Source organism: Epinephelus moara, chromosome 8 (genome assembly GCF_006386435.1).
Source record: "Epinephelus moara isolate mb chromosome 8, YSFRI_EMoa_1.0, whole genome shotgun sequence".
NCBI classification, from domain to species: domain Eukaryota; kingdom Metazoa; phylum Chordata; class Actinopteri; order Perciformes; family Serranidae; genus Epinephelus; species Epinephelus moara.
In genome coordinates, this window is record NC_065513.1 from 1,994,002 (window position 1) to 2,016,184 (window position 22,183).

Consider the following 22,183-nt stretch of genomic DNA (forward strand, 5'->3'; position numbering starts at 1 on the left):
ACTGGATAAAAACTCTGAGAATTCAGATACAAATTCAGAATACGGGCCAGGAGCACGGTACACTATAACAAATAAAAGTGGCTGCAAGGTTTTCCAGGTCGGATGTAAAAGACTAAGAACGAGGCTTTAAAATGAATTATAATCTAGTTTAGCTTTAGGGCTGATTAACAGACTAGAGTTAAAAATGGCTGCAACTCCCCCTCCTCGGCCGCTGCCTCGAGGAATGTGGGTATTATCATATTTTTGTGGCTGTGGTGATCACAACAACTGTTATATTGTGTTTTTTTTTAACTGACTGCTGAAACAGCGAGCCTTAATGTCTGTTGCAGGACACATGTTGGCCTTCGTTTGTGGTTCAAAAACTAACATCTATAGCAAAGTTTTGTGACGACCTGCCCCTCTGCCTGCTCACTGGCTTTCTCACTTCCCTGGGTGGAAGTTGTGGACAGGTCATCAGGCCAATTTGCCACACCTGTGTGTGTGTGTATGTGGACCAAGGTATTTAAGGGCTGTCTAACCTTGCATTCTCCCTCTTGCTGAGTCCAGTCTTGGACTTGGTTCTGGGTTTCCACCTGACATGGCGAACTAAGTATTGTTTCCTCCTGCATTCAACACTTTCACACAGCACACTCCACTCACCCATACACTGCATAAATGACTGACACTTAACATTAAATCCCACTCATACTTTTTGGTTTATTGTGATCTAATTTCAACTTAAATGATTTAACAGTTATTTACTTTCAACTTAAATGATTTACCAATAAATTATATTTTGATTTGGTACTTCATGTGTGGACTCCCTTTTTGCCACTAACTGGCCCGGTTTGTGACAAAATGGGGGCTTGTCCTTTGTTTGATAAAGTTAAGTTTTGTTTGAACTTAAAGGTTTGTCATGTTTTGGTTGTCATAAATAAGATAAGGGTTGGAACTTTGAGGTTGTTTTGGTTTGGTTGGGACTAGGGATGTCCCCATCCGATCCCTGGATCGCACATCCGCGCCGATCACATTGTTTTTACAAAATCAGAATCAGTAATAAAAGATCGGAGGAATCAAAACAACAAAAATGGCCAGGTTTTTCATCTATGTTGTTCACTGTTGCCTCTGCTTTCCAATGTATAGTGTGGCGATCCTGTATATTTTCTAAATTTTTTTTTTTTTTAAAAGACAGTCACCTGATAGCTTGCTCACCTCCAGACACTGAGTTACCTCCAGACACACACACCGGTGCTATCGCCAGGGGGATGGCTCGATCAGCTGAGCCCAGGTAGACCGGCCCCATACATTATGCCGCTCCTGGCAGTATGGTGACAGTCGCCGGTGAGTGAGAAATGAGCCAGAAGTCCTCTGCGTACTCGGCCTACCACAGCATTTTACACCGCTCAAAGTCCGCCAAATAGGTGCGCTTCCCTGTGGAATATCATCCATCCGGCCACCGGCCTCACCTCAGAGATTCCGCCACGGATATCAAGGGATCCAACGGAGCCTCCACGCCCGAAACAACCCCGGATCACTACGGCATTCACCCACGGTCCCGTGAGCTGGCAAAAGCCGAGGGTTACTTTCCGTTTCATTATTCCTTATTTGGAACCTTCGGGCCAGGTTGATTTATTGTTTTGAAACGGAACTGAGTCAGAGCCAACAGTGGATGTTCTTTACCTCCTTGTTTGTGGGAAAACCTGGGGTGGAGTTTTCTTTTGTTTAGAGAACTGTGTGGATTGAACTGAATTGAACTGTGATATGTTAGTTTTTTGTTTGAACTGGATTGAACTGACTGAACGGAACGGAGCATTTCTTTTCTTTGGTGAAAAAAAATATATATACTTTCTTGAAACTGATTACTGTTGTATTTGTATTTTGAGTATAATTCTTTTGTTCTACAAAAACCAGGTAAAAACAATTGGTGTTAAGGGACCTGTTTTATGGGTTTTATGGTTTCTTTGTGGGGTTTGATTGAGTAAAAGAAAAATATTTATATATATATTAAAAAACAAACCTTATGGGACAACTTGGATGCATTCTTTTTTTTTTCTTTCTTAATGCTTTGCAAAGTATCGGGTCGGACTCGGTATCAGACTCGGTTTCAAAATAAAGGACTCGTATCGGACCGGATGCAAAAAAAATGTGATCGGGACATCCCTAGTTGGGACAGTCATTTAACATTGTAAGGAACCATGAATCCCCTGTTAGGCTAAGAAGACTGGTTGCCATTAGGGGGGGGTGGTCTTGGGGAATTTTAGTGTGGCTGCAAAAGTGGGTAGAGCAGTCATGTCGGGGGCACATCCATGGTGCAAGAAAGGGTCGCTGGTAACAGTTGCTTTTTCTTCCCAGTGGGCTGTAGTGCATAAATACCCCCCATCAGTAGCAGTACGAAGACTAGGGAGGGAGTTAAGGTAGTTATGGGGTCGCTAATGTGTTAGTTAGTCAGGGATGGGGAGGTTCTATTTTGGTATGGCTGTCCCAGACTTTGTTAGTGGTTCCAGCACTCCACAGCATTGATTTGTTGTTGTTTTTTTGTTTTTCTTTCTTCTTCCTTTTTGGCAGTTTGTGTAGACAGTGTAGCATGGCATCTATAGTGGATGAATTTGTTGACTCGCCTTCAGTAGCACTATTAGATCAGTGTACTAAGGACCAGTTACTGCTAATTGCTGAGAAATATGAGCTTGAGATAGCAGATAGAAAATTAAAGGAGTCTGTTAAGGTCAGGTTGAAAGCAGGTTTGTTGGAAAGGGGAATTCTTAAACTTGGTGTGGGGACTCAGTCTTCTGTTTTTGCAGCTACTGTTTTGAGTTTTGAGCAGCAAAAGGAACTTTTGTTGTTAAAGCAAAAGCATGAATTGCAGCTACAAGTAGAACTTGAAAAAATGAAACAGCAAAAAGAATTGGCTTTGGAAGATATGAAGCAAAATACTGAGCTGGTTAAGTTAGAGTTGCAGCATAAAAAGCTAAGCTTAATTCAAGAGGATAAATTGCCAGGTTTGTCTGATAGTGAAGGCCCTATGAGTCAGTCTGGTGCAGTAGTGGTATCTTTTGATGTAATCAGTAATTTGCGCCTGCTTCCTAAGTTCAATGAAAAAGACCCAGATTCATTCTTTTCATTATTTGAGCGAATAGTAGATTCCAGGAAATGGCCTGAGGGCGATCAAGCGTTAATGTTACAATGCGTCCTGACTGGTAAAGCCTAGGAGGCATACTCCGCTTTGAGCACTGATGATTGTAAAATTTACAAGCGAGTTAAGTCTGCAGTGCTTAAAGTGTATGAGTTGGTGCCTGAGGCGTACCGGCAGCGGTTTCGCAGTTGGAAAAGAGGAGATAAACAGTCTCATGTTGAGTTTGTGTGAGACCTAACTGCCCATTTTGGTCGCTGGTGTGCAGCATCAGAGGTTGACACATTTGAGAAACTGTGTGACTTGGTGGTATTAGAACAGTTTAAAAACTCGGTACCTAATTATGTGGCCACTTAAATTACAGAGCATAAAGCGAATACTCCAGGTCAGGCGGTGGTGTTGGCCGATGAGTATGTGTTAATTCACAAAAGCAATTTTAGTGCATCAGGTTCAGAGAAGGTGCGCAGGGAGAGTTTTTCTCATCAAAAAGGTGCATCAGACTCTTATGCTAAAAATGATCATGGCGTGCGAGATAGGCAGGCAGTAGGTAGGACGTGTAATTACTGTAAAGGTAATGGGCATAGGAAAAGTGAGTGTCCAATCCTTAAATCAAAAAGTAAATTCTCCAATGCACAAGAAAAACCAGCTGCTCTGGCCTATTCGCACAGCCCAGTTGCGGCGGGGGTAAAGCAGGTTGCAGCAGAGGAGTATGAAGGATTATGAACCATTTATTTCTGAGGGTTTGGTGTCTTAGCCAGGTAGTGATGAACAGGTGCCAGTAAAGATACTGCGTGATACCCCCGCAGTTGGCTCATTTGTGCGCGAGTCTGTTTTACTCTTTTCATCTGAAACTGACAAAGGAGACGTTGTGCTAGTCAGGGGAATGGGGATGTTGGTGTTCCCTGTACCCGTGCATAGCCTGAGTCTTGTCTCAGGTTTGGTGAATCGAGATGTCGAGATGGGGGTGCGCCCTGAGTTGCCTGTGGATGGGGTGGACAACTTGCTGGGGTGCGGTTGTGGGCCGATGGTCCTCTTCCTAATATAGTCACTAGAAAAATGCCTAGTCAAGGTCAGTTGGAAAGTGTATCAGATGATGCTGTTGTGTATCCGGCCTGTGCCGTTACACATGCCATGACCATTGCGTGTGACGCGCAGAGTCCTACTACCAAGGAGGCAGAGTTGGAAACTGCCAAGGTTTGTGTGACTTTGCCTGCTCAGTTTAAGTCTATGTCACGAAGTTGATTACAGAGCAGAAACATGATTCAAACTTAAAGGAACTGTTTGGCAGAACTGTTTGGCAGCGCTTCCACTTGGTGAGATAAGTAGCTCTGCTCACGGCTATTTTCTTCAGGGGGGCTTGTTGTTTAGAAAGTGGGTGCCTCATGGAGAAGCTCTTGTTGGGGAACCTATTTTTCAGTTTGTAGTGCCAAGTAAGTTTCGGGACTTGGTGTTGCAAACTTGTCATGATAATGTAGCTGGGCATCCGGGGGTAAAGAAAACATATGACTGGGTGTTGTGGTACTGTTTTTGGCCCCGCCTGAAGCGTGATATATCTGCATATATCAAAACATGTTGCACATGTCAGTTAACCGGCAAGCCAAACCAGTCAATCAGACCGGCTCCACTTTGTCCAATTCCTGTGGTTGAGCAGCCATTTGAACATTTGATTATTGACTGTGTTGGGCCGTTGCCTCGTTCAAAACTGGGTCATAATTATTTGTTGACTGTCATGTGCCAAGTAACCAGGTATCCAGCGGCGTATCCACTCCGAACCATAACTACTAAGTCGGTGGTAAAAGCTTTGACACAGTTCATTTTGATGTTTGGGATACCAAAAATCATTCAGAGCGATCAAGGCTCGAATTTCACATCCCGTATGTTCGCAGAAATTCTGCAGCAGCTTCACATTAAGCACAGTAGTGCAATCGCAAGGCGCCCTAGAGCGTTTTCATCAAACACTGAAATCTTTACTGCGCTCTTATTGTACTGAGCTGGGATGTGTCTCCTGTTGGCAGCCAGAGAAGTGGTTCAGGAGAGCACAGGTTTTAGCCCCAATGACTTGGTGTTTGGTCATAAGGTACGGGGTCCATGGCTGTTTTGAGAGATAGCTGGGAAATAACAGAACCTCCCCAAAATCTGCTTGACTATGTCAGTGGGTTCAGGCATAGGCTGTTTTTGGCAGTTGAAAGTGCAAAGGAGAAGTTGGTAAAATCACAGCACAAAATGAAAACTCTCTATGACAGGCGTGCAGAGCCTAAGCAGTTTAAAGGGATAGTGCACCCAAAAATGAAAATTCAGCCATTATCTACCCACCCTCATGCAGAGGAAAGCTCTGCTGAAGTTTTAGAGTTCTCACATCCCAGTTATGATGGCGCCGTTGAGGTGGCTGCCGGTCTGAACAGCTCTACTTTCACGCTACAAACTATCTCCTAGGGGCTCTCCTTTTTAACTTTCCTCTTCACCCTTTTAATTCTTTTAACTTCTGACATCTACTGTGAAGCAATGAGAGGACAACAGACGAGATCCTACACTAGAAACAAGCTTCTTGCCCTCCGAAGCCAAGCTGCAACTCCCCCGACAGGACTGCTGATGGAAATCAAGGCACACAAGAGGGGCACAAGAGCCAGAGCGAGGGTTAAAGAGAAGCGGAATAAGAGGAATAAGAAAATATACCTGCCCTCCGTTGTTATGGGGAACATCCGATCTCTTGCCAACAAGACAGATGAACTCTCAGCCCTCATGAAACACCAAGTGGCATACAAAGAGTCCAGCCTTCTCTGCTTCACGGAGTCGTGGCTCCACGAAAACAGGACAGTGCTGTGGAGTTGGACGGCTTCACCATGGTGCGAGCCGAGAGAAGCAAGAACAGCGGCAAACGGAAAGGCAGCGGGCTGGTGGTCTTCATTAATTCCAGATGGTGCCACCCTGGACATGTAACCGTCAAGCAGCAGATCTGTACCCCGGACATAGAGCTGCTGGCGGTAAGCTTAAGACCGTATTACTTACCACGAGAGTTTTCACATGTACTCGCAGTCACTGTTTACATTCCACCGAGTGCAGTGCTGTCGCGTGCATGTGACGTCATTCACAGCAGCATCGCAGAGTTGCAAACTGCGCATCCCATTACATTCACATTCATATTGGTTAACGGGGATTTTAACCATGTTAATGCCTCAAAGACACTGTCAGACTTTAAGCAGTATGTCACCTGTAGCACAAGACTGAATACGACTCTAGACATGCTGTTTGCCAATGTCAAAGATACCTACAGATCCACAGCTCTTCCACCACTAGGAGGCTCTGATCACAACTTGGTTAGGCTTGTACCAACATACAGGCCAGCCATCATGAGACTTCCTACTACCACCAGGACCATCCCACAATGGTCAGAGGAGGTGGAGGAGGAGCTGAGCGAGTGCTTCAGGACCACAGACTGGGAGATGCTTAAAGGAGCATATGGAGAGGACATAGATGGTCTCACTGTCTGTATTACAGATTATATCAGGTTTTGTGAAGAAACCATTGTGCCTACTAAAAAGGTGCGGTGCTTCCCAAACAGCAAGCCATGGATCAACGGTAAAATCAAGGCCCTCTTGAAAGAAAAGAGGAGGCTGTTCACAACAGGAGACACCGAGGGAGCCAAGGCAGTGCAAAAGGAAGTAAAGAAGGAGCTGAGAGTGGCGAAGGAAGAATATAAAGAAAGACTGGAAGCTGGACTGGCGGCCCACAACTCCAAGGAGGTGTGGAGGGGGTGTAGGAAAATAACTGGCTACAAAAAGAAAAGTGCCGGTGTCAAAGGGACATTGCAGCAGGCCAATGAGTTAAACCACTTCTTCAACAGGTTTGACCAACCAACCCCCAGAAGCGCTGTGGAGCTGACTGGTCCCCCTGCCCCCCTATCAGGGCTGGTGACTGCCCACCTCTGCCCCCCCCCAAATCCCTCCGCCCACACACAGCAACAACAGCCAGCATCCCCTCCCTCCATCCCCCCCCAGAAAGACAGCCCCAGACATCCCATCCTTATCACAGTTGATCAGGTGAGGCGGGAGCTCTCCAAGGTCAATGTGAATAAAGCCAGAGGACCTGACAACATCAATCCCAGGGTGCTCAAGTCATGTGCTGGGGAGCTGGCGGATATATTCCATCACCTCTTCTGTCTCTCCGTGAAACTGAGGAGAGTGCCGCAGCTCTGGAAAACGTCATGCATTGTCCCCATCCTCAAGAAAACACGTCCAAGCACCCCCAACGACTACAGGCCTGTGGCCCTCACATCTCAGGTCATGAAAATCTTGGAGAGGTTGGTCCTGGAACATCTTAAGCCCCATGTGAGAGACTTTCAGGACCCCCTGCAGTTTGCCTACAGGAACTGCGTTGGTGTAGAGGACGCAACAACCTACATGCTCCACAGAGCCTACAAACACCTGGAGAGGCCCCACAGCATGCTGCGAGTCACCTTCTTCGACTTCTTGAGCGCATTTAATACAATAAGGCCTTTTCTGTTAGCCGAGAAGCTGTCAGCAATGCAAGTGGAGGAGGACCTTGTGGCCTGGATCCTCGACACTCTCACCAACAGACCCTAGTATGTCAGGCTGCAGGGCTGCCAGTCAGAGGTCCTGATATGCAACACGGGCGCCCCCCAAGGAACTGTCCTATCACCATTTCTCTTCACACTCTATACCTCCGACTTCCAACACAATACAGCAGAAATTTTCAGATGATTCTGCCTTTGTCGGCTACATTAACAGCGATGAAGAGGAGGAGTACCGACACCAGGTGGAGCGCTTTGTGCAGTGGTGCAAAACCAACCATCTCCAGCTTAACACCAACAAAACTAAGGAGATGGTGGTGGACTACCAACGGAGGAAGAAGAGGCCCCTTGTACCCATTACCATCCGAGGGCAGGAGGTGGAGAGGGTGGATTGTTACAAATACCTGGGTCTGCACCTAAATCACAAGCTGGACTGGACCACCAACATCGAGGCTCTTCTCAAGAAGGGTCAGAGCAGACTCTATTCTTTGAGGAGGCTGAGGTCGTTCAGTGTGTGCAGCAAACTGCTGCAGGTTTTTTACCAGTCGGTGGTTGCTAGCACTCTCTTCTTTGGTGTGGCATGATGGGGGGCAAACATCAGCATGAAAGACGTGGACAGACTGAGCAGGCTGATCAAAAAAGCGCGCTCTGTGGTAGGAGCCAGCCTAGACAGTCTGGAGACAGTGGCGGAGTCAAGGATGAGGAGGAGGCTGAGCACCATTCTGGACAACACCGACCACCCTCTACACCATGAATTAAAGGGTATGAGGAGTGTGTTCAGCCAGAGACTTGTGGCACCGCAGCAGTCCACCAAACGCTTCAGCCAGTCATTTGTGCCAGTTGCCATCCGGCTACACAAACAGGCGGGGTCGGCGAACCCATGCAGGACGGAGCGGCTGGGCTAGGAAGCCCACAGACGCTCCATGACTACCTGCTGGAAGAACTGCACTCTGCACCTGCACCTTTAACCATAAACCCTGCACATGGACTTGGCACACTGACCTATGCACACAGCACTTTTTCTTACATGGACTTGACTTTTTAGTATTAGTATTTTTTAATATCTGGTCTAGCTCCTCTTGATTGTCCTTTTATCTATTTATTTACTATTTAACTTCATCTATCTATTAATCGTTCTTAACGTTTACTGTTGCTGTTTCTTGGACACCAGAATCTCCCTACGGGGATAAATAAAGGTTCATTCACATCCCTTGCGGAGATCGGCGGGGGGAGTGGCTAGCACACCTAATGGCTGACGGCGCCCCAGACTAACGTCCAAGAACACAAAATTGAAACCACAAAGTATCTCCAACATGCTCATCCGTAGTGATCCAAGTGTCCTGAAGCCCCGACATAAAAAGTTGTTTCGAAAAACGTCATTTGAACTCCTGTAGCCTGTAGCTCTGACTGCTTCTCTGTGCTCCGCGCTCACGTGTGCGCGCTCAGGGTCTCTGAAGAGCAGCAGTCTCGTCAGTACTGATGTCCAGATTCTCAAGTGCCGGCATCACCAATTCCCAGTCTGAGCAGCAAAGACTTTCCTCATCCGTTGGCATTGCTTTGCATTTGAAACAACTACACCACCAGGTTTCCAGTGCTCGACTCCGGTATTCTGCAGCTGGCTGAGGGTTAGGCTCATGAGCTGCAGCGGCTGCTTCATCCAGTAGCCTGAGTTCCGCGTCGTCAGACATGTTGGGCTGTCCTTTGCTAAAGACCGTAGTGCAAATTATCTTTTAGCTCCTGTGGTTACTGTTGTCCCTCCCTTCGGTGCAGGTGTCACGTGATGTAAACACAGGTAAGCAAAGCTCATGCTTTCGCTGGTCTCGCGCAAGTGCGCACACGTGAGCATGGAGCACAGAGAAGCAGTCAGAGCTACAGGCTACAGTGAGGCTAAAAACAGAGTTCATGTGACGTTTTTCGAAACAACTTTTCATGTCGGGGCTTCAGGACACTTGGATCACTACGGATGAGCATGTTGGAGATACTTTGTGGTTTCAATTTTGTGTTCTTGGACGTTAGTCTGGGATGCCGTCAGCCATTAGGTGTGCTAGCCGCTCCCCCTGCCAATCTCCGCAAGTGATTTGAGGACTCTAAAACTTCACCAGAGCCTTCCTCTGCATGAGGATGAGTAGATAATGGCTGAATTTTCATTTTTGGGTGCACTATCCCTTTAAGGCTGGTGACCAGGTTTTGTTTCTACAACCTATTGTGACTTCTCCCTTTGAGGCAAAGTTCTCAGGCCCTTACACTGTGGTACGGCAGGTGTCAGACCTGAATTACATCATTGCCACTCCAAACTCTAGGAAAGCCACTAGATTGTGTCATGTGAATTTGCTGAAACCCTTTTATGCACGTCAGACAGAGGGAAAAGGGGAAAGTGGGAGCTGTATGGTTAATGCTTCTGCTTGTACATCTGCAGTTGTTTTGAGCTCATCTCCAGCAGTCAGCCTGGAGGAGAGTTCAACTCCTGATGTGGTTTTGCAAGGGCGGTTGAAAAATTGAGAGTTGCTACAAAATTTGGATTGCTTGTTGGCAAATTTGGATGACAAGAAACGTGCTGAGTTGATTGTCCTTATTAAAAGCTATCCTGCCCTGTTTTCTGATGTGCCTTCTCGCACGCATCTTATTGAGTATGATGTGGATTAGGCTTGGGCAATTGGACGAATACATCGCCAATCGCCCATCGGCGAGTCCATCACGGTTGGTTTCATTTTGGGTGATTTTTGGGCTATTATTGTCATTTTATTTTGCTAAATTAATGGTCTGTCTCCACAGAATTCAACTCGGTACATATAGTTCATAATTACTATGTAGAGCACAATTCAAAGTGTGCGCGTATTGGAACTGGCAGCTTCACACTGTTTCATTCACAAAACACGTCAGTGATGGCGGAGCTGAAAGTAACGTTAATTCATAAACCATATTTGAGAACTACATCAAAAAAGATGTGCAGTTGTACACCCTGATCGTTATAGTAGGACAGGTATGTTATCCCTATCTCCCACTTGTTTGCTCATTTAGAGGCTGTGAGCGAACGCGTCCTTCTGCAGCCATCAGACTCTTTTTAAAATGGTGTCGGACAGTCATCTTCGGCCCGTCTTTACAGCTTATTACTCAGCAAAGATCTCGAGGTGATTTATTTTTTGTTAAATGAATAAGAGTATAGCCTATAGGCTGTATGTTTCAGTAAAATTTCAATTCATTAATTTTGATATTAAAGACCACAGTCAGAGGATAAGGCGCAGGTAAATGTATTCAAACAGAATAAACAGTTGGTCGGTCCACAAAAGTTACACAGTAACAGTAGCCTATAATAACAAATAAGTAAATATAAACAAAGGACATTGGAAAAATAAAGTGCAAAAATCACACAATCACATAAAATAATAATGTCCACTCCCTTTGCGCTGTCTTTATAATAATGCCATTGCGGATGTGGCAAAAAAAACTTAAGCTGTTATAGCTGTTCTAAAAGCCTCTCGTAGGGTTATTGCTTGAATAAATAAATACAAATAATAATAAATATAGGCTAAACGAAGAACAATGGAAAAATAAAGTGCAAAAATCACATAAAATAATAAAGTCCCTTTGCGCTGTCTTTAACTCAAAAACACAGTGTTTTACATGTTTTTGGAGAGGAAAACGAGCATGTTACCCTTATCTGGCTTAAGCAAAGTGCGCGTATGGTTAACAATGTTACCAGCCGTGCTAAACACCCTCTCTGACGGCGTGCTTGTTGCCGGTATGCACAGATATTTCTGTGCCACGTTGGACATGAGTGGGCTCGAAAAGCACGCTGCATTTTTTTGCTGCATTCATGTGGTGTCGGAAGATCTGAGTTGCCGAGTTGTTTTTCTGACATGAGGTGGCGTTCATGTGAATTATCCCATTCTGAAAGTCATTTTTCGATTCTTTCCGACATCACATGAATGCAACACCCCCCCTCTTTTTTTTTTTCTACGCCACACACACAACTGCCGAATATATCGGCAACCACCGGTTGGCCGGTTGGAAATTTTTAACATATCGCCCAAACCTAATGTGGATGTTGGTGACGCGGCACCAATAAAACAGCGCTTTTATCGGGTTTCATCAGATAAGCGCAAACATTTAGACCAAGAGGTTCAATACATGTTAGACAATCATATTGCTGAGCCGTGTTCTTCGAGTTGGGCATCACCGTGTCTGTTGGTCAGTAAACCAGAAAACACTTATAGATCATGTACTGACTTTCGTTAGTTGTACTAACATTACAAAGCCAGATGTGTTTCCTCTTCCCCGCATGGAAGATTGTATAGATCAGGTGGGGTCTGCCACTTATGTGAGTAAATTTGACCTCCTAAAAGGTTATTGGCAGGTCCCCCTTTCTAAGCATGCACAAGAAATTTGTGCGTTTATTACACCTTCTGGTCTGTACAAGTACAATGTTAGCCGTTTAGCCTCCGCAACGCGCCTGCAACATTCCAGCGCCTCATGAACCAGGTTGTGGCTGTGCAGTGTACCTTGATGACATGGTAGTATACAGTGATACATGGTCTGAACATATTCAGCGCATTCGCAAAATTGGGGGCGGCAGTAGCTCAGTCCATAGGGATTTGGGTTGGGAACCGGAGGGTCGCCTGTTCAAGTCCCCGTCCGGACCAAAAATATGGAGTGTGGACTGGTAGCTGGAGAGGTGCCAGTTCACCTCCTGGGCACTGCCGAGGTGCCCCTGAGCAAGGCACCGAACCCCCCAACCGCTCAGAGCGCCTGTCATGGGCAGCCCACTCTGACATCTCTCCACTTAGTGCATGTATAGGTCCAGTTTGTGCATGTGTGTGTTCGGACCTGTGTGTAATTGACAACAGAGTGAAAAATTGAATTTCCCGTCGGGGATTAATAAAGTATATAAAAAAAAAAATTAAAAAAAAATTAAAAATTAAAATTAGTCTGGGCAGGATTGACTGTTAATTTGGAAAAGTGTGAATTTGCAAAGGCCACAGTCACCGATTTGGGTAAGGTAGTCGGTCAAGGCCAAGTGCATATGTTGTAGGATGAGGTGGCTGCATTAGTAAAATATCCCCCTCCAACCACCAAGAAACAGCTACTGTGCTTTTTAGGGATGGTGGGATATTATCGAAGTTTTTGTCGAAATTTCTCATCTGTTGTAGAGCCATTGACAGCGCTTTTGAAAAAAGAGGCACAATTTGTCTGGTCAGATAGATGTAGACTGGCATTTGAGAATGTCAAGGCACTTTTGTGTGTGGCGCCTGTGTTGTCTGCCCCCCGGTTGGATGAGGTTTTTTCCCTGCGGGTGGATGCCTCTAATGTGGGGGCAGGGGCTGTACTTTTGCAGGCGGGAGAGCACGGGGTTGAAAGACCTGTGGCCTTCTTCTCTCGAAAATTTAATAAGTACCAACTCAATTACTCTGTAATCGAGAAGGAGGCACTAGCATTAACATGGGCATTGCAGCATTTTGATGTATATTTGGGATCTGGCCTTACTCCGCCGGTTGTTCATACCGATCATAACCCACTGACTTTCCTGCGGTCGCTTCAAAACCCAGATCGGAGGCTGATGCGGTGGGCATTGTTTTTACAGCCATACCACTTGGATATTCATCATATAAAGGGATCAGAGAATGTGATAGCAGATGCCCTTTCTCAGTTGACCTAGTTGTGTTTATGTTCTCCCTGACTGTCTATTCTGCTGTTTTACAGTTCTGCCTTCTCACTACTCTCTTAATTTGCTCCTAGGATCTGGGTTGCTGAGAGTGGCTGACAGGTGTAGAGTTGGAGGAGTGGAAAGATGATGTGGTGGGGTGTGACGGCCTGCCCCTCTGCCTGCTCACTGGCTTTCTCACTTCCCTGGGTGGAAGTTGTGGGCAGATCATCAGGCCAATTTGCCTCACCTGTGTGTGTGTGTGTGTGTGTGTGTGTGTGTGTGTGTGTGTGTGTGTGTGTGTGTGTATGTGGACCAGGGTATTTAAGGGCTGTCTAACCTTGCATTCTCCCTCTTGCTGAGTCCAGTCTTGGACTTGGTTCTGGGTTTCCACCTGACATGGCGAACTAAGTATTGTTTCCTCCTGCATTCAACACTTTCACACAGCACACTCCACTCACCCATACACTGCATACATGACTGACACTTAACATTAAATCCCACTCATACTTTCTGGTAATATGTGATCTAATTTCAACTTAAATGATTTAACAGTTATTTACTTTCAACTTAAATGATTTACTAATAAATTATATTTTGATTTGGTACTTCATGTGTGGACTCCCTTTTTGCCACTAACTGGCCCGGTTTGTGACAGTTTGGTCTCACTTTGAACCAGAGCATCTGCAGATTAATTCCATACCCGATATGGTATGATCCATTAAAAGTTAAGCACATTACAAGGTGAAAACTGGAATTACCACCTCGCGTTGTTTGCCTCCGCACGCCAGTCAAGTTTCTCTTATAGTTCACATCCATGTCTGTGAAAACATGGATGCTTCACACACAGAAGAATTATAGAATGAGCACAGCTTCAAGGTGGACACCCAAGATGAGTGTCACCAATTCAGTATCTGACCAAATATTTCTCCTTCTGTTCCTGAGATCTGATGTTGAATAATGGCCAGAAAAGTGTTTTATGCAGAACATTATGATGTCACAGTAAAGCTGACCTTTGACCCTTTAGATATAAAATGTCATTACTATCATCATCACTTTATCCTATTAGATATTTGTGTAAAGTTTTGTCATAATTAGCATATGAATTCTTAAGTTATGGCCAAAAACATATTTAGTGATGTCACACTGACCTTGACCATTGACCACAAAATTCTTATCAGTTTATTCTTCAGTCCAAGTGGACGCTTATGCCAAAGTTGAAGAAATTCTTTTGAGATGTTCTTGAGATATTGCATTAATATGAATGAGACAGATGCAAGGTCACACTGACTTTGAACTTTGACCACTGAAATCCAATCAGTTCATTGTTGAGTCCAAGTGAACATTTATGCCAAATTTGACTAAATTCCCTTGAGGCATTATTGAGATATTGTGTTCACAAGGATAGCATGGACATACGTACATACGGATGGACAGATGTACAACACAAAAACGTTAACGCCTCTGGCCACATCTATCAGCGGTGCAGAGGCATTAAAATCTCAATTTTATGTTATCTTTCAACCATGATGATTGTAAGGGAGCCGTAAGGAACAATCTGGCCATACACAGCTGCCCCATGTTATGACTGCAACCTGGAATGTTTTGCCTGCCCATGTTTGTAGCCTTGCAGATTTTGTTGGTTGTGTCATTTTTCCTTGATATTTGTACTTGTACCATAGGTAAGTGAGAAGGCTATATAGTTAAATTGTTTCTTTCTTTGTCTATTTTAATTGTGTTGATTGTTGATTGCTATTTCCTACCTTGTTGTGCTGTAGCCTACAGACAAAGTTAAAACTGTCCAGTTGTGAATGACATGGATCAAAGATTTGTGCCTGTGCTTTACTTATTAAAAATACATTCATCCTCATAGTTACACTGTATCTTCTGAAACAGGTACTTGCCTACTGTGCTGAGGTTGGCTCAGGCCCATCCTACATCCAGGGCGTGGTCAACCACATTCCCCAGCCTGTCCAGTACACTCTGCTACTGCCAATTATCGTGACCCTCCCTCACAAGGAAGAGGGCCCAGCTACGGCTCTCTCTCTACCGATCCTTAATGGTGGAACAAACTCCACATTATCATCAAGACAGCAGAAACTTCACATACCTTGTATATCAGACTGAAAACTCATCTGTTCAGACTGCACATGGCATATTAAAAAAACTCTCTTTTCTCTATTTTTAAGCTGATGTACTTGCATGATTCTTGCACTTTGGCTGATGCACTTATTGTAAGTCCCTTTGGATAAAAGTGTCAGCTAAATAAATGCAATGTTAAGTATACTGTAGAAGACCAGTTGAGTTTGGGTGAGTGACATGCTGTTTTCACCTGACAGGGGAGGTGAGAGAAGTTCTTCCTGAGCTTTCAGATCCAGACAGTCCAAAGCCAGTTCAGTGTATTCCACATGGCAGCCTTCTCCCGGATCCATCTCCATCAACAATTTATTCATGACAGCTGTCGCATTTTCGGCCTTCAGTGTCTCCGGTACAGTCACTGGTTTCTTATCTGCTGCAGCGCTGTTCTTCTCCACACTGGGTCCTGGCTCCTCCACCTGATTTTAAAAAAGAATGGCATTTGAATGTATTAATAATCTATACCCCAACCTCTAAACTCATCGAGACTTGTGCAGTGTTGTTTTGGAAAAAAAATAAATGTGTAGCTTCAACAGCATGCAAACAAATAGAAAAAAAGCTGAACAGGAAACAAACATGTAATTCATTTAACCCTTTGAGACATGCAGGGCCACGGGAAATCCCGGCCGATGCTGCTGTCTTTAGGAGGCTGTAGCGGGCTGAGCCATGTCAGGCTTGCTTCTCAGAAAGTTGGCTAAATAACACTGCTAAGTTAGGCTAAATTATGGCTAGGGAAAAACTAGCATATCCATTCCCAACAGGGTCTCTTGACCTCTGACCTCAAGATATCTGAATGAAAATAGGTTGTATGGGTACCAACAATTCTCCCCTTTACAGACATGCCCAATTTATGCTTCTCCCATGCTGTTCTGGGCAAAAATCAGAATGCAGTTTTTTGCATGCATTATAAAGGTGTCATTGTCACCTACTGTACTCGAAAATATCTCTGCATAATGGGGTCCCTAAACAGACTTGGAATGACATAAAATGGGTTGGACTGGAAAGCTGAGACAGTTGATTCAGTGAGTCCAGTTGTATTCATGTGGGATGATGTTAGTCCCCAGAATAGCCATTTCATTGTCATGACATTACTCTATAAAATTATGTATAGTGACCTCTAGGATAACCACAGCCTCATGAAACACAGCAACAATCTAGAGACCTTGGGCATTCAGAGGATGGATGGATGTTGCTCAGCTGTTTCCAGAACAGAGGTGCTCACCATCTAATCGCCAAGAAATGCAATTCCTAGAGAAATCTCAAAAAGTCTTTGATACCAAGTCACAGCATGGAATTTTCTGTGGTGTTCCTCAAGGTCTTGGTGTAATGTGGGATTTGGTGAGAAGGTTGTTTTTTGTTTTTTTTTTAAGATTATTTTTTCGGGCTTTTGCCTTTAATGTACAGGACAGAGTGAAACGGGGTGAGTGAGAGAGAGCGGGGGGTGACATGCAGCAAATGGTCGCAAGCCGGAGTCAAACCTGCGACCGCTGCAGTGAGGCATCGCCTCTGTACATGGGGCGCCGGCACTATCCACTACGCTACCGACGTCCTGAATTTGGGGAGAAGGTTTGACCATTTTTATCAATTCTTGAGGGGTCAAAAATGTTTTAATTTAGCACCAAAACTGTGTGGCAAATGGTATCAACCCAAAAAATGCTGCAACAACTCATGACTAATAACTGAGCATGGAAATGGCCATCATATACTTACATTATAATGAGCCCCTCTACACTCTAAACTTTAAAATTTTTAACAGGCACATAACCAAAACAAAATGTTTGTTACAGATGTATTACTATGAAAACCTAAAGGTGTTGAGCTGCACCTGAAATTAATCTTTAGGTTCTGTCCTTTTAGATAATGTTTACCACTTCTATGCAGCATATACGATTTACCTGCTATCTTCCCCTAAATATCTCCTGTCTCTGTTGAAAAAAAAGACAAAAGTGGGTCTATGTGGGTCTCAGAGGGTTAAAGATCTCATATGACTAAAGGATGAAGAAGTTTTTAAAGGGAAGAAAAGAAACGCATAAGTATTCACTGACAAATACTGTAAATCAGTTACTGGTATTAACTTACAGAGTGGCTACACAAAGCAGCTACATGTAGTGGCTACACCGTAGATGTATTAAGAGACCTGGATACAGCGTTTGAGGCAGGGCCCTGTTAATTCACATGAAGCTGAAAAAGGTCGACTTCCATGTGTAAAATTACCTTGAAATTCCACTTTGTTTCCACATGGTTGGGCCCATAAAGAAAGCACACCATAAACTAACACCTGCGGAGCGCCTATCTTTCGGTTTGCCTTTGGCTAACTTGAATGGGGATTAAATGCTTTAATCATGTGGCTCTTAAAGACTTTTGAAATGTTACCCCGATCCCGATCTTTTGGGGCCACGACATCATGTGATGGACTCAGACATTGTAATTATACCATTTGGCCATTATGTCAAATTGGCTTCAAAGCCCAGTGCTGTTCTGGGGGGCCTGGGCTACACATAGTGGCTACCCAGAGCAGCTACATAAACAGTAGTGGAAATAAGTTTTCAACATGTCAACATTTTCTTTTGGATTATACGTATTTCCAGTGCATCTTTTGACATGAAGTTTACACCAGACATTGATATTAACTCAATAACTCTAAACTGGGGAGTTTTTCCTTATCCGCTGCGAGGGTCATAAGGACAGAGGGATGCCGTATGCTGTAAAGCCCTGTAAGGCAAATTGTGATTTGTGATATTGGGCTTTATAAATAAAATTGAATTGAATTGAACATTTCAATCAAAAAAAAAAAACCTATGTGCAGTGTTCAGGTGGGATTTTGGTCCATTCTTCCACACAGGCAGTCTTTAAATCTAGAAGATTCTGGGGAGGGGCAGTTGATGAATCTTGATCTTCAGCTTCTTCCACAAATGTTCTGTCAGGGTTAAGTCTAGTGATTAACTGGACCATTCAAACATATTTTCTTCCTCTGGAACCAGTTGAGAGCCACACATTATGATGCTTCCACCTCAAAACCATACTGTAGGTGTGATATTTTTAAGGTCATATGCAGAGACATTTCTCCAAACATAACACCATGTGCTATTTGCAGAGAAGTTTCATTTTTGTCTCGTCTAACCAAACTAACATTCTCCCAGTAACCTACAGGCTTCTCCAAACACTGTGTAGCAAACTTTAAAAAAGTTTTAGGGCCAAAATACAATGTGCTAGGTTTAGAGGAGAAATGTCTGTGACCTTAAAAATATCATATCTAAAGTGTAGCTTGGAGGTGGAAGCATCATGGTATGGGGCTGTTTCTCTTCTCATGGCACCAGCAGAATCCAAATGATCAAATGACAGATGAATGGAGTCTGTACTCGGACTTTTCTTGAGAAGAATCTGTTGCCATCTACTAGGTTGGTGAGGATGATCCAAAACACACTTCAAAGAAGACTGTGTATTGGTTCCAGAGGAAGAAAATGTGTTTAAAAGGTACAGTTAATCACCAGACTTAACCCTGAAAGAAGCTAAAGATCAGTCCAGGTGGATGCTGCTTAGCTTCCTTTCTCTACAATGGGGGTAAGATGGGGGATGCATCGTCCATCTTTATGTTCAATCTATGTAGTGGCTACACAGTGGATACGCTAAATAGTAGCTACACAGAGTGGCTTTGTGTGAACTAAAGCATTAGTGTGATAACATGGTACAGACATTATAATTTAATAAGTGGTTTCACATATGCAGCAGAGGGTGTCTTCACCCAGCTGGTAGAAAGAGTGATGTATGCTTACTGGTAGTAATACATAAATACTCTGATTGATCTCTGACGTCAGACTGAAGACAACAGCTTTTTAACATGGCCCTTTCCCTCTCTTTTTCCCCATGCTTCCTGACACTTTCCACAGGCTATACAAATATTTTGAAAAATCGGCATTCTAAAGAAGTGAACATCTTGTTTGAGGTATTGATTTGCTCTTCTAGGTTACTAACAGTGGGCTGGTGGGAGGTCTGACAAACGGGAATAAATGGCCCTGCCTTTTCCTGCTGTTTAAGGGCCTTGGCCTTCTTCTTAGGGACCAGGTTATACATTCCCATCTTCCTCTTCTTCTTCTTCACAGCTAGGAAAAGCACACACAAAGAGGTTAGCTGCAGGTCAGAAGTCGTCATCAGGAAATTGTGCCTAGAAGGATCCTGTCATTTGGGAGACCAAATGTTACATAAAAGCCCAAATTTGTACATCAAAAGTAGTATTACCACATGGAAAAACTGATCTGATGAATGAATGTGACCCTGAATTTAAAGCTACAGTAGGTTACGTACAGGGCTATCACTTTTTATAAGAAATTAGACCATTTGTTTGATTTTAGAAGTGTTCAGAACAAAAATGTACAGTCTATCGGCGCAGCAGACTATTTAAAAGCCTTTGAGGTAGTTTGTCTTTTGATCCAGCAGAGGGTGCTCTAAAATTTCACTATCAGCTTGACCTGTTCCATGCCATTTTGACCTATCAGTAAACTAAGCTAAAGCAAAGATGCTAATGTTGTTGTTTGCTACAAAACTGGGGGACACTGGCGAGTGATGTCTCCCTGAGCACACAATAGCTACATCAAGGCATCTGAGAAGCAGTGTGTAAGTATTTGGGTTCTACGCTGCTGATGGAAAAGTAACAGGCTGTTTGTTGACTCTGTGCTAAGCAGCTGTCTTACTCTAAAACAACGATAAATCTACTGACTTACTTGCTAACGTTACCCTGTCTCCCAAGTGAGGCAGCGGAGGCGCCTTAGACAAGTGGAGCTACGGCAAGAGTATCATTTGTCTGACTGCCTATCCAGCATGCTCAGCATTAGAAGGGCCCTTCCAGAAGCCTGTAAATATGCCATCACCACCAAGACAGCAGGATTTACATGCAAGAATATGCAGCCCATTGGCTGAAGGTTTCAGGATCACATGACTGAACTGAGCCACGATATAAAATTCCAAGTCACACCACAATCTCAAAACGCATAGTGCAACTGTGTGACACCACACAGTACAGACTCTACTCGCTCACACCACAGTTGGATGGACATTCCTGACCACTCATGCTTATGAGACAGTCACAGCTCACTGTATTTCAGACCCATGGCAACTTGACATTTATGCTGGGTAGACTTCGGAGCTGAGAGGGAGCCACACAGCTGTCCATAATGCAGGAATCATCTAAACTAACTGTGTCATATTTCATTGGTTTGAGCTTGAGTAGATTGATAAGGTTCATACTGTCTTCTTATTTAGAATATTTTAAGGTTTTCTTATATTCAGACAGACAAGATGTAAGGAGATGTGTTTTACCTGCTTGACAGTTTCGTTTCAAATGGTGGATAAAAGAGGCCATTGAGATCAGGAAGCGGGCAAGTGGCACCATCAACCGGGACGAGGGGGCGTACACCCTCTCACACACCTGGAATTCCCTACTCCAGAGAACGAACAACGACGCAGGAGGCGGGGTTGGCCTGACAGACTCTGATTGGTCTGTCAGGCCTACCAGCTGATATATGACACGTCAGCAGCACATCGGATGACGCTTCTGAGGAAGACTGGAGTCTCAGTCGAAACTGTCAAGCAGGTAAAACACATCTCCTTACATCTTGTCTGTCTGAATATAAGAAAACCTTAAAATATTGAGCTTGAGTTTTGGGAAAAAATTGATGAAACTGTCACTAAATCATGACAGTAGTGCATGTGACAGATAATCTGTGAAAAAGTCATGTTCCCCTGGCTCCTCAGAGAGCTCCTAACTGCATTTGCCATTATGAGCTCTAGGAAAAGAACCCCAACAGAACTTTGAGGATACTCTATTTTTGCACAGAAGTTGATATTTTAGCATAGGGATGCTCAAAATCATGCCAAAAGATTATCAGCCAATAATGGGAAATTCATATTATTATCTATTATTCTGATAATAAAATTAGAGCCTATAATACAAAGCCAAATTGCTTACATTGACTGAACTGGTGCAGCATCTACACCACCAATAAACATAGAAAAGAGGAAGATAAGCAAGTGCAGCATGCTAACTTGAGAGCCAAACACCAGTGTGGACGTTTTTCACAGTTTTAAAAGGAAGGCAATACGATTGTACTGGGAGTCTAATCCTTTTTTGTAGCTGCCATGACACTGGTTAGATGCAGCGCTGAAGGACCATCCGCAGAGCCGCTGCCTTCCCAGCAAACACTCAGTTCAGTTGATTGTGACATGCTCAGGTGTGTTGCTCTTGCACCCTCTACACAAACGAGTGCAAAAGCAACATACCTGAGCATGTCACAATCAAATTTGTTGATGATACAGCAATAGTGGGGTTAATACTGGATAATGATGAGACCCACTACAGGGCCTAGGTAGACCAGTTTGCAAACTGGTGTAGGTCCAGCTGTCTTCTTTTAAACACAAAGAAAACAAAGGAAATAATAATTGACTTTAGAACTGGGAGCTACACCCACCAGCATATGGTTAATAATGGAGAAAGTATTGAGGTTGTGGCTGATTATTATACTTAGGAACAATAATAGACGTAATACTGACACTATTTATAAAAAAGGGGCTGCAGAGACTGTATTTTATGCGGAAGCTTAGCAGGGTTCAACGCCAAGGTTTTTTTTCACTTGCCCGGTCGGGCAAGTTGGTCAGAGATCTACTTGCCCGAAGTCAGTTTTTACTTGCCCTATAAAAATTGTTTAATTTAAGCGGCTATCAAATAACAAAGACTGCAGTTATTTTTATGTTATGTAATCTTTATTCACATTGTATTTATTAA

At 44.0% G+C, this 22,183-nt stretch overlaps 1 protein-coding gene across 6 annotated transcripts in view; it reads right to left on the reverse strand.

The window, feature by feature from the left end:
• The window catches only part of ehmt1a (euchromatic histone-lysine N-methyltransferase 1a), a 134,114-nt gene that overhangs the window by 104,250 nt on the left and 7,681 nt on the right, over positions 1-22,183 (reverse strand). For 3 of the 6 annotated variants that reach the window (XM_050050315.1, XM_050050318.1, XM_050050316.1), the window contains 2 exons: positions 19,381-19,508; positions 15,605-15,827 (listed from right to left, as the gene is read on the reverse strand). In XM_050050315.1, the coding sequence (XP_049906272.1) occupies positions 15,605-15,827; positions 19,381-19,508 (351 nt within the window). The remainder of the gene's footprint in view (positions 1-15,604; positions 15,828-19,380; positions 19,509-22,183) is intronic. The other 3 variants (XM_050050317.1, XM_050050320.1, XM_050050319.1) reach the window with 2 other exon arrangements.